The following is a 14971-nucleotide window of genomic DNA, read 5'->3' on the forward strand; positions in this document are numbered from 1 at the left end:
CAGAATCTTAATAATAGCTAACACAGCAAGTAAAAGTATTGCATCCAGTAACTCCTGGACATAAGAGCATTTTTAATTTTATTTCCACTGGAAGTAAGGAAGCTACGTTGCTTCCACAATATTCTGAAGTCATCGGTTTCTCTGAAAGCATGTCTACTATCAGCATAAATATTGGCACCTTTGCCCTTGGCTAAAGTGCAAGCCTGTGTAAAAATGTATAATTCAGAGTATTGGGCAGAAGTAGCCTTATGTACAGATGCTGCCTCAATGACATCAAAAGGAGTTGCAATAGCATATGCAGCACAATATTTGCCATTGTCACCTTTTAAATTAAAGCCATCAGTGAATGATGAGGAGTCAGCGTTGCCCAAAGAAATTTCTTGCAGGTCATGATGAGGGATTAGGAAGTAATCCATCAGCATTAAGCAGTTGTGAAGGACTTCATTGGTGACAGAGGGGAGAAGAGTAGCAGGGTTAAGGTTATTAGAGTGGAAAAGAGTTATGTGAGGAGCAGTTAACAAAAGGACTTCATAGGAGGTGAGGTGGCTGATTGAGAAATGTTGAGTGTGGTGAGAATTCAGGAGGGTTTCTACAGCCTTAGGTACAAAAATGGCTAAAGGGGCTCCCACAACCATTCCCAGTGGTCTTAACCAAAAAGGCACTGGCCATAATGGCTCTAAGGCAAGGAGGGCATGCTTGTGTCACAAGGCCCAGTTGCTGGCTAGAATACCCCCTGGGTTACTGATGGTCTCATGTTTTTGAGTGAGTCTCCCAAAGGTATTCCCTTCCTTCTCATATACGGAAAGGAAAATGGGAATCTGATCGTTGGGATGACCAATGGCGGGTGGGTTCATCAAACTCTCCTTAGGCCTTGGAAGCTATGTCGTCCAGGTCTTCCCATAAACATTGGGTCAGTGTTGTTATTGTTTAGTGAAATGTACCAAGGTTTGCCCCAAAGAGAGAAATTTGGAATCTAATTTCAGCAATAACCAACTAGTTGAGAAAACCTTGTAGTTGGTGCTTAATTTGGGGTTTTGGAAAACTTATGACAGCATGAATTCTATCTGGATCTAGATGTAGCCCTTGTTTTGATATCAGATGCCCTAAATATCAAAACTGGGTTTGATCAGACTGTAATTTTTCCTTGGTGACTTTATGTCCCTTTAAGGATAAAAGCTTTAGCAAATGGATGTTGTCTTTCTGTGAGGAGACTTGAGAAGAAGAGAGCAAAGAAACAAATCATCCACATATTGCAACCAAGTAGAACCCCTAGGGAAAATTTTAACATCCAGATAAGGCTTCACGATTTGTGAAAAATAAGAGGACTCTCAGTAAAATACTAAGGCATTACTGTCCAGGTGAATTGTAGATACTGACTAGCTTCACCAACTGAAATACAGTAGTAAAGAGTGTGCTGCATAAAGCAATTATAGTAAAGAATTTACTTCCTCTCAGAATGGATGTTAGTGACATATGAGGCTTAGGAAAAAGACAGTGTCAAGGGATAACAATGTTTATTGTTCACCCTCAGCCCTTGGGTTTTATTCACACCAGCAAAACAGGAGTATTACAGAGACCAGTACAAGGGATAATGAGTCCTTGAACTTGTAATCTTCTACTATGGGCTTTATACTTTGCAGGAATTTTTGTGTGTGTATAGGGTGTTGATTAATTCTGGGGAGAGATTTTGAGGGAGCTATTTGAATCTTGACAGGAGGTGCACTGTGAATTTTGTTAACCTCAGTTGGAGATTTTGCCTATAAGAAAAGTGGTAGCTGATTCAAAAAGACAAAGCAAATCTGTGAGGTTGAATATAAAAACAGACAATGGCCAGACCACATATATGACAGAACTCTGGCTTACAACCTGAAAGAAGTAGCTCAGGAAACTAACCCTTTATCTACAGTAACTGGCCCAGGAAGAGAGCCTGCTGTCTATGACCACTCTCTCTAGTAACAATCCAGGAAACCAAACAATAACCCCTGTGACAATTGGCCCAAAATGGCCAGGTCATGATTAATAACTGATAGTTTCCCTAATTTTTGTCCCCATTTCCAACTTAGGACCAATCAGAGAGAGACAAATATGTTCTCCTAACCAATCACATATGATGTTCTTCCTCTAGTTAGCTTGCCTACAGCTTCCCCATGCCAACAGCTTCCAATCAAGGCATACCTGAAACCTTCCTTTTTTCCTACTATAAAGCTTTTCCACTCCTCTGCCTGCCTGTGAGTTTTTGCCAAATGCAAGTAATGGTGGCTGACTCCTTTGCAATAGCCAGCTCTGAATAGATAGACTTTGCTCGTTTTCATTTGGTTAGTCTTTGTTTATTTCTACAATACTTTTGAACACAGATGTATAATTATAAGTCAGTTTTAGAAAACTGAATTCAGCAGGGTATGATAATAACACATGATGACCAAGTAACATATATGGAGATAACATAAGGACAGGTTAATATCAAGCCAAGGCAAAGAGTGTATGTTTGTAATACACATATAAAAATTTCTACAAATTAATTAAAAAATAAAGCACTCAATAGAATGGTGAGCAAAGCTTTTGAAGGCAAGACACAAAAGAGGAAAGCTAGGAGGTCAATAAAAATGGAAAAATGTTTAAGGTAACTAGCAATAAGAGAGGTAAAAATTTAAAGCACAGTAAAAGGAGATCATTTTATTTGTATGAACCATATTATTAGTATAAGCCAGGAATCAAAAAGTCTGAAAATTATTTAATGCTGATGGGGTTACAATGCAGTAGGAGCTTCATACATTATTTGTGTGCACGTATATTGGTATAAATATTTTGAGTAGTAATTTGGCAATATCCAACAAATTTTAAAATACTTTCATGATATAATCCTATACTGCTCAATGGGGCTATTGAGTTGTTGAAATGTGGCTAGTCTGAATTGTAATGTGCTCTAAGTGTTAAAGTCAACAGATTTTGAAGAGCAAATATATATAAATATATATACATATATATAAATATATATATCACTAATATTTGTTATATTAATTTAAAGTTTCTCAAACTTAACACTATTAATATTTTTGACTGGATAATTCTTCATTGGGGGCTATTCTTTGCATTGTATATTTAGTAGCTTCCCTGGCCTCTACCTAGTCATGACATAGAACATCTAAAACATCCTTCCAGTGATGACAATAAAAAATGTCTGCAGGACTTCCCTGGTGGTGCAGTGGTTAAGAATCCACCTGTCAATGCAGGGGATACAGATTCGAACCCTGGTCCGGGAAAAAGCCACAGAGCAACTAAGCCCATGCACTGCAACTACTGAGCCTGCGCTCTAGAGTCTGCAAGCCACAACTACTGAGCCCACGTGCCACAACTACTGAAGCCTGCGTGCCTAGAGCCTGTGCTCTGCAACAAGGGAAGCCACCACAATGAGAAGGCCGTGCACTGCAACGAAGAGTAGCCCCCACTCACTGCAACCAGAGAAAGCCTGCACACAACAACGAAGACCCAATACAGCCAAAAAAAAAAAAAAAAAAAAAGTCTGCAGACATTGCCAAACATCCCCTAGGAGCAAACTCAACCTTGGTTGAGAACAAGTCTTAATTACATTATGAAATGGGAAACTTTTAGATATATGGTATTACAATATATTATTAAAATAATTTTACCTGTTTCTTTTTGCTTTCTAATATGGCTACAAGAAATTTTAAAATTATTTATGACATGTTATATTCTTATTGGACAGCACTGTTGCAATCATCAATTCTACTCTAGCTTATGTACTCTAACACAAAGTTTCTCAAATGCTTAAAGTGCATAAAAGTTACCTAAGGATCTTATAAAATTCAGATTATGATTCAGTATATTTGAGATGAGGTGATCTTTCTAACAAGATCCTAAGTGATACAGATGCTGCTAATCCATGGATAAAATGTTACACAGCATGACTCTAGAGAACTTCCCACTCATGTGCAAAATAGGACATGAAAAAGAATGTGTATGGTGACTATAGTTAACAATACTGCATAGTGTGGAATTATTACAGTGTTTGGTTAATTTACATTTTTATCATTGCATAGAATGTTACACTGACATTCTTTAAAAACTTTTTTTATTGAGGTATAATTGACCTACAACATTATATCAGTTTCAGGTGTAGAACACATATTTGAAAGTTGCTAAGAGACTACATCTTAAAAATTCTCATCACACACACACACCAAAAATGTGTAACTATGTATGAGGATGGAAGTTAACTAGACTTACTGTGGTTATCATTTTGTAGTATACATAAATATCAAATCATTATGTTCTACACCTGAAACTGATATAATATTGTAGGTCAATTATACCTCAATAAAAATCTTTTTAAAGAATGTCAGTGTAACATTGTATGAAATGATAAAAATGTAAATTAACCAAAAACTGTAATAATTCCACACTATGCAGTTATATAATATACATGTATGTATATGTGTATATAGACAATATACACATATATATGTGTGTATATATATATGTATATAAATGGAAATGAAAATCTATATCTTATAACAAGGATAAATTTCAGAAACATACTCCAGATCAAAAAACACGCATTTTAAAATGTTAAAATACATTATAATAAAATATGTACAAAGCTTTAAAACATCCAAAAAAGGATTGATTTCTATGGCTCTGTAAATATTTAGTAAATTTCTTAAAAAAATAGATAAAAATGACCTACAGCAAATTCAGGACAGTGTTTACTTCTAGAGAATGCAGGATAGGATTGGGATCCTGGATGGTTATATACACAAATGTTAGCACTAGTAACAATAATGTTTTATTTTTTTAACACATGAAGTAAATGTAACCAAAGAACAAGATTAGATAAAGCTGGGTAGTAGTGAAAAGACTTTCATAAATATATTGACTATTATTCCCTATGGGTTAAAGTAATTCATAATAAAAATAAACAAAAGCATGAATAAATAAAAGAATGGTATAAGTCTGGCAATGAATACTGAAGTAGAGAATATGAAATTTAAAAAAATATTTTAATAGACTTTAAAACAATAGAAATGCATTTCTTCTGAAGATATCTCATAGAAATATATATTTTCTGTATGTATTATTAGCAAAGCCACAAATGATACCAATACGTAGAAAGGACTAGAACAGCAAAATTGTATGCTACATATTTTATCTAAAATAGAGACAGCATGTTTCATTTTTTCATTTTTATGACATTAGTTTTAAGTTGATTATAAAAGGAATTCATATTCATTGAAGATTTGGAAAATATAGAAAAGAAAAAGAAAAAAAATCTACCCATTCCTAAACACTCCATTATAACTATTGTCCCGTAATAACTACCTTTATTCAACATTTTGGTGTTTACTTCCAGTCACTCCATCTTTCTCATATATATGAAACAGATTTTACACAAGTACACACAGATATATATATGCAAAATTTCAATGTTTGACAAGGTGGAATCATATATAAACTGCATGTGATGTCTTATAATCTGAGTATGTTTTCACTTAAATCATAAATGATAATAAATTCTCTCTCTTCACTGTCTCTGATCGAGAAGTTCCTTTTTGAAATTTAAATGCAGTAGTTTATCTATCTCCTCTTTGTTTCATTTTCTTCTTTCAACATGCTCAGGATCACTAGCCATGCTCAAGGTTTCTCAAGATATTTTCCTAAAGAAAGTAGTTCTATTCCTAACATAAATGTAGGTGCAATGTTAGAAATAACATTTTTTTTCACTAGGAAAAGCGTCACTTGTATGGATCATGGTGTATTTAAACACTTTTCTGTTAATAAACAAGACTGCTTCCAGTCCCTCACTATTATAAAGAAACACAATGCCTACTTGTTTATATGACTCTACATAGTCCTGACAATTTCTTTAAAATAAATTCCAAGGAAGATGATCCTAAGGAAAATGATTATGTATATTATTAAGGTTTTGATATTATTGTCAAATTATCATCAAGATATGTCATACCATTTTATAACAGTTGGTTTGATAAAAATGTGACAATTTAGAGAATCTACTTTCTACTTCCCAATTCCTATGTAGCCTGTTTGCATGTCCAGGCCTTTCCATTTAAGGGAAAAGGCACTAATGAGACACAAATCTTTTTTTATTACTTTTCAGATGATCTCTTTACTGAAACATAGTAAATTTTGAGTTCTTCCGCCCTTCTGAAATCTGCTCTCATCTGTATAAGATCTGACAGAAATTTCTTGATCTTTCTGGCACAACACGTATTGTTCCCTATTTTGAAATCTCTTGGTATGTCAGCAGAAGCTGGAAGAGTGAGTCGGATATTTGCCGTTGCCGTGTATTTTTCCCATTAAGTTTCATGCGATTTTATTTCCAAATTTAAAAACTAGGAAATAATGGTTAAAGAATTCTTAAAAATGTTTTTCTGAAAGTAGACACTGTTCTAATTAAGAACAAAATAAATAACTGCCAATACAGTGGAGAAGTTAAAAATAATTAAATAGTAGTCCAAAAAATACAGAAAAATTTTAAAATGAGGCATAAAGTTTAGAAAATAAGCTAAACAATGGAAAATTAAACATGTAAATTACATCAAGACATAAAAATCAGTTGAACTCCTTGGTTTAATTTTATTCCATAAATATTTATTGAATACTTAGTATGTGCCAGGTATCACTAGGTCCTGAGAAGTTAGTGGTAAACAAGACAGACACAAGACCTCCCCTCATGAAGTTTAGTCTAGTAGAGAACATATTAAAGAAGTAATTATACAGATGATGTGTGTCATCAAAAGAGATATTCAAGGTGAATTAAGCATATGTCAAGGGTGTTCTAAAGAGGTTGGAGAAAGGCTTGAACACATTATCACACACCTAAGTTCTTCTTCATCATCATTGATCAGCTATGCATAAGCCTACATCATATTAAATACTGAAATACTAGAAAGGAACACTTTTAACATAAGACATAAGACAAGGATGACTACCGTCATCAATAACATGTTTATGTATGTTCTCACCAAGACAAAGAGTACAAAAAACAATTCAATACTAGTATGGGAAAGAAGCAAACAGATGAAGTATTACTTATTTCAGAGAATTTTAAACAGATGAAGAGCTTCAGTAGCATTAATTCAATATCAATACATATTTTAGGGAATATACTCTATTTCAAGGACTAGATAAAAACTAGAAATAAAATGGTGAATAAGAAGTTTTCAGTCTAGTGAGTGAAGACAGACAAGAAATAATTGCTTTATAATATGGTTAAGAGCAGTATGAAGAGTAAAAACAGAGTTTCATGGTAATAAGAAGGCCAGCTAAACTCTCTCTTTGTAAGTGGATCAGGAAAAGACTTCCCAGAAGATGTTAAGACAAACTAGAGCCCTGTAGAGCAAAAATGTATAGAAGGAAGGATATTTCTGGATAGGAGAATTGTTGTTTTAGAAGTGTAGGATGATTGCTTCACACTGTAAAGAAATTAATGTGGCTGAAACTGGAGAAGAATAAGAGATCTTTTTTGAAAAGATTTCTGAAAAATTTTTTCGAAAATAATTTTGAAAAATTATGATTCAATCATAAAAGGAATTTAGATATTTCCCAGAAAACAGTGGGCAATGATAAACGTGTTATAAACAGTGAAATGGCATTATTAAATTTTGTCTCAGAAATGCATTCAAAAGTTAAAATGCATGTTTAGGAGTAATCCAGCTGACAAACGCTGTGACCACAACTAGAATAGGGGCAGTGAGGTTGAAGAAAAAAGCTGGATTCTGGAGACAATAAGGCCATGGAACACATGGACCTGGAGAGGGGCAGGCAATGAGAAAAACAGTCAAACTCCATGACAGATAGTGGTACATCCACTGAAATAGGGAACATAGAGGGCAAAGGACGATAATGTAAAGATGCAAGTTGTAAATGTAAAGATGATAAATTCTGGTTTGACCATATTGAGTTTGAGGGGCCTGTGCAATGTTCCACTGGAAAAGCCCCATGTGCAAACTGGTGTTCAGAAAGACGTGGAGTGCAGAGGCAGAACAGTGAGCCATCAGTGCATGCAAGAGAAGCTAATTGTAGCCCTTGGGGTTAGAGATAATCACTTAAGGTTGTAGGTAAGACAATTCCCTCCTCTTCCCACTACTAGTGGACCCAGTGGAACAAAAACATTTTTAAACATTTTTATTAACCCGTTTAGGTTGTATAGGTAGAAGTGATGAACAAGTGACTTTAGAGCCCATAATTTAAATGTTGGCACAGTCAGCATAAGGTAGGGTTGTCTGCATCAGTTAGTTATTCTTTCCTGAGATTTGCTAACTAAGGTTGAGTAAATCATTGCATTTCAGAGTTTGGGATCTTAGCACAGAAGAATTTTCCCTAGGAACACATAACTGAAAAGTTTCCTTTCTATATATATTCTTACCTGTTGAACATGATGTAAATTTTCTTTACAGGTAGGGAAACGGATTAGCATACACTGGTTTAAGGATACTGTCATTATTATATCTTATGAGGAAGGAGAATAATAATGAGTTAGATACTGTTCAGGGCAAGACAAATGAGGTGTTTCTGGTCTATGGCCGATTATTATTCATTTATTTAACAATTATTTTATAGTGGTTACTGTAAGCCAGGCATTTGGTTAAAAACATAGGATTCAATTTGGCTTCTAGGAGATCATAGTCTATTATTTAAGTAGAAAATAGACTTAAGAGTAATAGTTCCCCTCAACTAGCTGCTTCATCAGCTGAATTATAGAGGCATGCTTTGTTAATATTAAGAATTTTAATAAGCATGATAGGAAATCAATCTCTAATGTCAAAGAACTAAGAGGTCAATCGCCTTCAAAGAAACAAAAAAGTTAATCAAGATTTCTCTCATTTTGAACCTTTGTCTAGAAAATTTTGAACAGTATCTTTGGCCCCTTTCTCCTTTTTACTGCGGTGTTATTCCTCATAGGACTTGTCTGGGGAGATGGTGATTGACTCGGACATGGTTTTCCAGGAAGTGGCTGGTGATGTTTACTACATATAAACTCAAGCCAGGAGACCCCTGGAGGCAGCCGGTGGTAACTAAGTACCTTAGTGGACACACAGCCTGAGAGGGTAGACTCTTTCAGAGGAGGAGGGGGGAAAGGGGGTGTAGTGGAAGAAGAAGAAGAGGACGATGAGGAGGAAGATGTGGAGGAGGAAGAGGAGGGGAGTACAAACTGCGACTGAGGGTTACTACTTTTCTTAACATAGAGCAGCCAGTCTATATCCTGGGGCTGTTGGCTTACAGCTTGGTTTTCAGGGGCTACTGTCAGCCATGTTTTCTTCACATTAGCCTCCTCGGTGATATCAGGTTCAGAGGTAGGGAAAAATTTTGATATCTCCCCCATTCCTTCAAGGTTTTCTTCAGGGACTTCATCAGGCTGATTTTCTTTCACAGGGAATGAAAAAGAAGTCTCTGGTAGGGAAAGGATAAAAGCTAGTTTCACCTCTATTTCTCCCTCAGGAGTGATCTCAGGTGTTGGACTGACAAATAGTGTTGCAGCACGAGGGTCTTCCCTTCCTGTAAGATGGTTACACTGAGATTTTATGCAGGAAGCACAAGCTAAACAAACCATATAACTTGATGAAATGCGGGGACCAGGATGAGGATTTGCCCTTCCCCTCATCCTTCGAAAGAGAATCTGCCTACAGAAATCCCTCTGGATTCTGGTCTTGGAGAGAGAATTGACAATTTTATTTACAATATCATCAGGGACCGTTCCACCTTTGATAATGCAGGGATGAATATAACTTAAAGTCCATGGATTTTCCTTATTTGGTTCTGTCTTTTCATAAAGACCAAAACTGCTTTTACTCTGGAGTCTGGAGCCCAATGTTAAAGCAGCTATGTTCCTGATGCAGTGTTTGGAGCTTAATAATGATGGACCTGAGATACTTGGTTTGGGATGGGGTGAGGGAAGATCTGTGACCTTGTGTTTGTCACTTAGTGAAGTGGTATTCTGAAATTCTGAGTGACACACTGGTGAACTTAGGGTCCTGAAGTTACGATCAAGTGTTTTGGGCTGGAACAATGGCAAACTCTTTGACTGATGCATAGAATGTGGTAAAGGTGGTTTCCTTTCTTTTGAGTTGGACAACGTTAATCTCAGAACACTGGAATTAGAGCTCAATACAGGTGTTGTCTGAGGTCTGGAATCAGGTATCGATGAGCTCAGAGTCATCTGACTGGGCTCCAAAGAAGGTGATGTCTGAAGCAAGTCATGTATTTGAGGTGTAGAGTTGAGTGACGGTGAGCTCAAACATCTTTGATTGTGCTCTAACAAAGAGATCCAAAGGCTATCCAATGAAGAGGATTTCTGAGGCTTGGACTGGGGTAACGCTGAGCTAAAGGCTCTTTGATTAGGTTCCAAAGATGACAATGTCCATAGGCAGTCTGGGGAAGGAGTTTCTTGATGTTTGAGGGCATATAATGATGAACTTGAGACTCTTTGATTAGACTTCAGTGAAGGTGATATCCAGCAAAGGTCTAGGGAAGATGTATTCTGAAGATCGGGAAAGGGTAATTGTGAGCTCCAGGCTGTTTGATTGGGATCTGGCGATGATGTCTTGGTGAGGTCAAGTGAAGATGTCATCTGAGGTTTGGCGTGGGACAACGGTGAGCTCAAGCCTTTCTTATTAGGCCACAAGGGAGTTCTCTGGTGGAGGTGTAATGAAGGTGTGGCCTGACATTTGGAGTGAGATAATAGTGATTTCAGAACCCTGTTATAGAGGTCCCATGAAATTGTGTCCTGAGACTTGGCAGAGGGCAATATTGAGCATCTCTGTACCTTCTGGTTAGAGTTTCGGGTATGCACTGCAAGGTTATTACTATGGGATTGTACTCTGACCACAGATTGGTTATTGGGTTGCTTTTGTTTTTCATCTGTGTGTTGACGTGTTAATGAGTTGCTTGTGGCCAGTTGGTAAGAGCGTTCTAATGGCACAAACTGTTGATCATAGTATGCTAGTGGCATCTTGTGCTAGTCTAGAGGTCTTTCTGAAAGCAGTTGGCTTGCAGGGATGTTTTAGTAACTGATAAGAGTCTTTTAGCTGGATTCCATGGACAACAAATACTTTTAAATAAAAAACTTAGGTAGTTTCTATCATCTATCATGTAACCTTTTTGTTAATTCCTAAATATTATAGAGTGTTTCAAAATTGAGGTGTAAATGAGGTTGAAAAAAGTGTCACCAATTGAGATTCTTCTCTGTCTTCTCTTTAGAGATTTTTCCTCTTGAGGAAATAATGCCTGTTAACAAAAGAGTGAAGAAGGTTCAGAAGAGATCCTGATAGGGATATTAATTTTCTCAAACAATTTGTAGTGACTGGAGAACTACTGTGTGTGTAACTTTTGAATTAAACTTTCTAAATGCCCAATTGCCCAACTGTAAAATAGATAAATATAATGTTTAATTTATTAGGCTAATGACTAAATAATACATCTAAAATGTGTAACAGTGCCCAAGATATAAGAGATGCTCAATAAAAGGTAATAGCTATTTTCAGTACTCTTTCAATGACTGCTTTAGTAAAAAAAAAAAAAAAAAAAAAAAAACCAAAAAACAGTCTGTGATAAGTTTATTGCATGAAATAAGAGAATCTTAAAGAAAGTGAAATGGAAGTTCTGATATGTTAGTTTTCAATTTAGATTCAATTACCCATCATTATCACCTTTTAGCTTACTTCTAAAAGTCCATAATTCTAGTTGAATGTCTATTGCATACTTTCAGTCTTAGTCTTATTTGTCACTATTGCAGCTTTTGAAACTGTTGATCACTACTTTTTCAAACAGTGTTCTTCATTCATGTCCATTATTTCTCTCTACTCTGATTCTCTCATTCATTCTCTTATTTCTCTCCAGATCTTCACTGAATTCTTTTCTGTTGTTCTCAACTCAGTGTAGTTCTCAGGCTTACATAACCAGTTCTGTCCTATTTTCACTTTATTCCTAAGGAATCACATTAGTTATATTTAGAATTTTTAAATGAACTATAGAAAGTTCATAAAAAAACAGAACCTTCTATCTGGTCAAAAGTGATACAAGCATTTACTACTCAGGAAACACAGCTATGGTGCTTCTTAAAAAGCAACACATGGTTTAACATGACACTATTTCAGTGCATTTTTCATGGTCAAGGGTTTGTTCTTCAGGTTTTAAGGCTAAAACACACTATATGACAAAAAACCCAAGAATAATTCTAACTGATGCAGGGATTAGCCAATTAGAACACTGACTTAAGGCCCTTGAAGAATGACCGCTATCAGAATTTGGTTTCATGGTTATTTCTATGCTTCAATAACTTACTAATCCGTGGAAGCGAGAAGATGGAGGAAGAGTAAGATGCGGGGATCACCTTCCTCCTCACAGATACATCAGAAATACAACTACACGTGGAACTTCTCCTACAGAACACTCACTGAACGCTGGCAGAAGACCTCAGACCTCCCCAAAGGCAAGAAACTCCCCACGTACCTGGGTAGGGCAAAAGAAAAAAGAATAAACAGAGACAAAGAATAGGGACGGGACCTGCACCAGTGGGAGGGAGACGTGAAGGAGGAAAGATTCCCACACACTAGAAGCCCCTTCGCGGGCGGAGACTGTGGGTGGCGGAGGGGGAAGCTTCGGAGCCGCGGAGCAGAGCGCAGCAACAGGGTGCGGAGGGCAAAGCGGAGAGATTCCCGCACAGAGGATCAGTGCCGACCAGCACTCACCAGCCCGAGAGGCTTGTCTGCTCACCCGCCGGGGCGGGCGGGGCTGGGAGCTGAGCCTCGGGCTTCAGTCGGATCCCAGGGAAAGGTCTGGAGTTGGCAGAGTGAAAACAGCCTGAAGGGGTTAGTGCACCACGGCTGGCCGGGAGGGAGTCCAGTTGAAGTCTGGAGCTGCCGAAGAGGCAAGAGACCTTTTCTTCCCTCTTTGCTTCCTGGTGCGCGAGGAGAGGGGTTTAAGCGCACCGCCTAAAGGAGCTCCAGAAACGGGCGCGGAGCTACCAAAGAGACAAGAGACTTTTTCTTGCCTCTTTGCTTCCTGGGGCGCGAGGAGAGGGGATTAAGGGCACCGCGTAAAGGCGTTCCAGAAACGGGCGCGAGCCGCGGCTGTCGGCATGGACAGTAGAGACGGGTGTGGGATGCTAGGGTTGCTGCTGCCGCCACCAAGAGGCCTGTGTGCGAGCACAGGTCACTCTCCACACCGCCTCTTCCGGGAGCCCATGCAGCTCGCCACTGCCGGGGTCCCGGGATCCAGGGACAGCTTCCCCGGGAAAACGCGCGGTGCGCCTCGGGCCGGTGCAGCGTCACGCCGGCCTCTGACGTCGCAGGCTCGCCCCACATCCGTGCCCCTCCCTCCCCCCGGCCTGAGTGAGCCAGAGCCCCCGAATCAGCTGCTCCTTTAACCCCGTCCTGTCTGAGCGAAGGGCAGACGCCCTCGGACGACCTACACGCAGAAGCAGGGCCAAGTCCAAAGCTGAAACCCAGGAGCTGTGCGAACAAAGAGGAGAGGGGGAGGTCTCTCCCAGCAGCCTCAAAAGCAGCGGATTAAACCTCCACAGTCAACTTGAAGTGCCCTGCATCTGTGGAAAACCTGAATAGACAGTGAAATATCCCAAGTTGAGGAGGTGGACTCTGGGAGCAAGATATACTATTATTTTCCCCTTTTTTCTTTTTGTGAGTGTGTATGTGTGTGCTGCTGTGTGAGAATTTGTCTGTATAGCTTTGTTTTCACCATTTGTCCTAGGGTTAGAGCAACCCGTTTTTTGTTTTTTTTTTTAAATAGAAATTTTTCTTATTAATAATTATTTTTTATTTTAATAACTATATTTTATCCTACTTTATTTTGTCTTCTCCCTTTCTTTCTTCCTTTCTTCCCTCCTTTCTTCCCTACTTCCCTCCTTTCTTCCTTCCTTCCTTCCTCCCTTCTTTCCTCCCTTCCTTCCTCCCTTCCTTCCTTTCTTCCTCCCTTCCTTCCTCTCTTCCTTCCTCCCTTCCTTTCTTCCTCCCTCTCTTCATTTATTCCTTCCTTCCTTCCCTCCCTCCCTCCTTCCTTCCTTCCTTCCTTTCTTTCCTTTCTATTTTTTCTCCCTTTTATTTTGAGCCGTGTAGATTAAAGGCTCTTGGCGCCCCAGCCAGGTGTCAAGGCTGTGTCTCTGAGGTGGGAGAACCAATCTCAGGACACTGGTCCACAAGAGACCTCCCAGCTACATGCACTATCAAATGCTGAAAATCTCCCAGAGAGCTCCATCTCAACACCAAGACCCAGCTTCACTCAAGGACCAGCAACGAACAGTGCTGGACACCCTATGCCCAACAAAGAGCAAGACAGGTCTACAGCCCCATCCATTAGCAGAGAGGCTGCCTAAAATCATAATAAGGATACCAACATCCCCAAACACACCACCAGACGTGGACCTGCCCACCAGAAAGACAAGATCCAGCCTCATCCACCAGAACAGAGGCACTAGTACCCCCAACCAGGAAACCTACTCAACCCACTGAACCAACCTCAGCTACTGGGGACAGCCACCAAAAATAGCAGGAACTACAAACCTGCAGCCTGCAAAAAGGAGACCCCAAACACAGTAAGATAAGCAAAATGAGAAGACAGAAAAACACACAGCAGATGAAGGAGCAAGATTAAAAACACACCAGCCTAACAAATGAAGAGGTAATAGGCAGTCTACCTGAAAAAGAATTCATAATAATGATAGTAAAGATGATTCAAAATCTTGGAAATAGAACAGACAAATTGCAAGAAACAGTTAACAAGGACCTAGAAGAAATAAAGAGGAAGCAAGCAACAATGAGCAACACAATAAATGAAATGAAAAATACTCTAGATGGGATCAATAGCAGAATAACTGAGGCAGAAGGACGGATAAGTGACCTGGAAGATAAAATAGTGGAAATAACTACTGCAGAGAAGAATAAAGAAAAAAAGAATGAAAAGAATTCAGGACAGTCTCAGA

The 14971-nt window shown here is 38.5% G+C and overlaps 1 protein-coding gene across 1 annotated transcript in view; it reads right to left on the minus strand.

Annotated features, from left to right (window-relative positions):
- Positions 1-8875: 8875 nt before the first annotated feature.
- The window catches only part of CSNKA2IP (casein kinase 2 subunit alpha' interacting protein), a 121536-nt gene continuing 115440 nt past the window's right edge, over positions 8876-14971 (minus strand). Inside the window, exon 2 of the mRNA XM_059063960.2 lies at positions 8876-11262. Within this exon, the coding sequence (XP_058919943.1) occupies positions 8876-10987 (2112 nt within the window). The 5' untranslated portion in view covers positions 10988-11262. The remainder of the gene's footprint in view (positions 11263-14971) is intronic.

This window comes from Kogia breviceps, chromosome 5 (genome assembly GCF_026419965.1).
Source record: "Kogia breviceps isolate mKogBre1 chromosome 5, mKogBre1 haplotype 1, whole genome shotgun sequence".
NCBI classification, from domain to species: Eukaryota; Metazoa; Chordata; class Mammalia; order Artiodactyla; family Physeteridae; genus Kogia; species Kogia breviceps.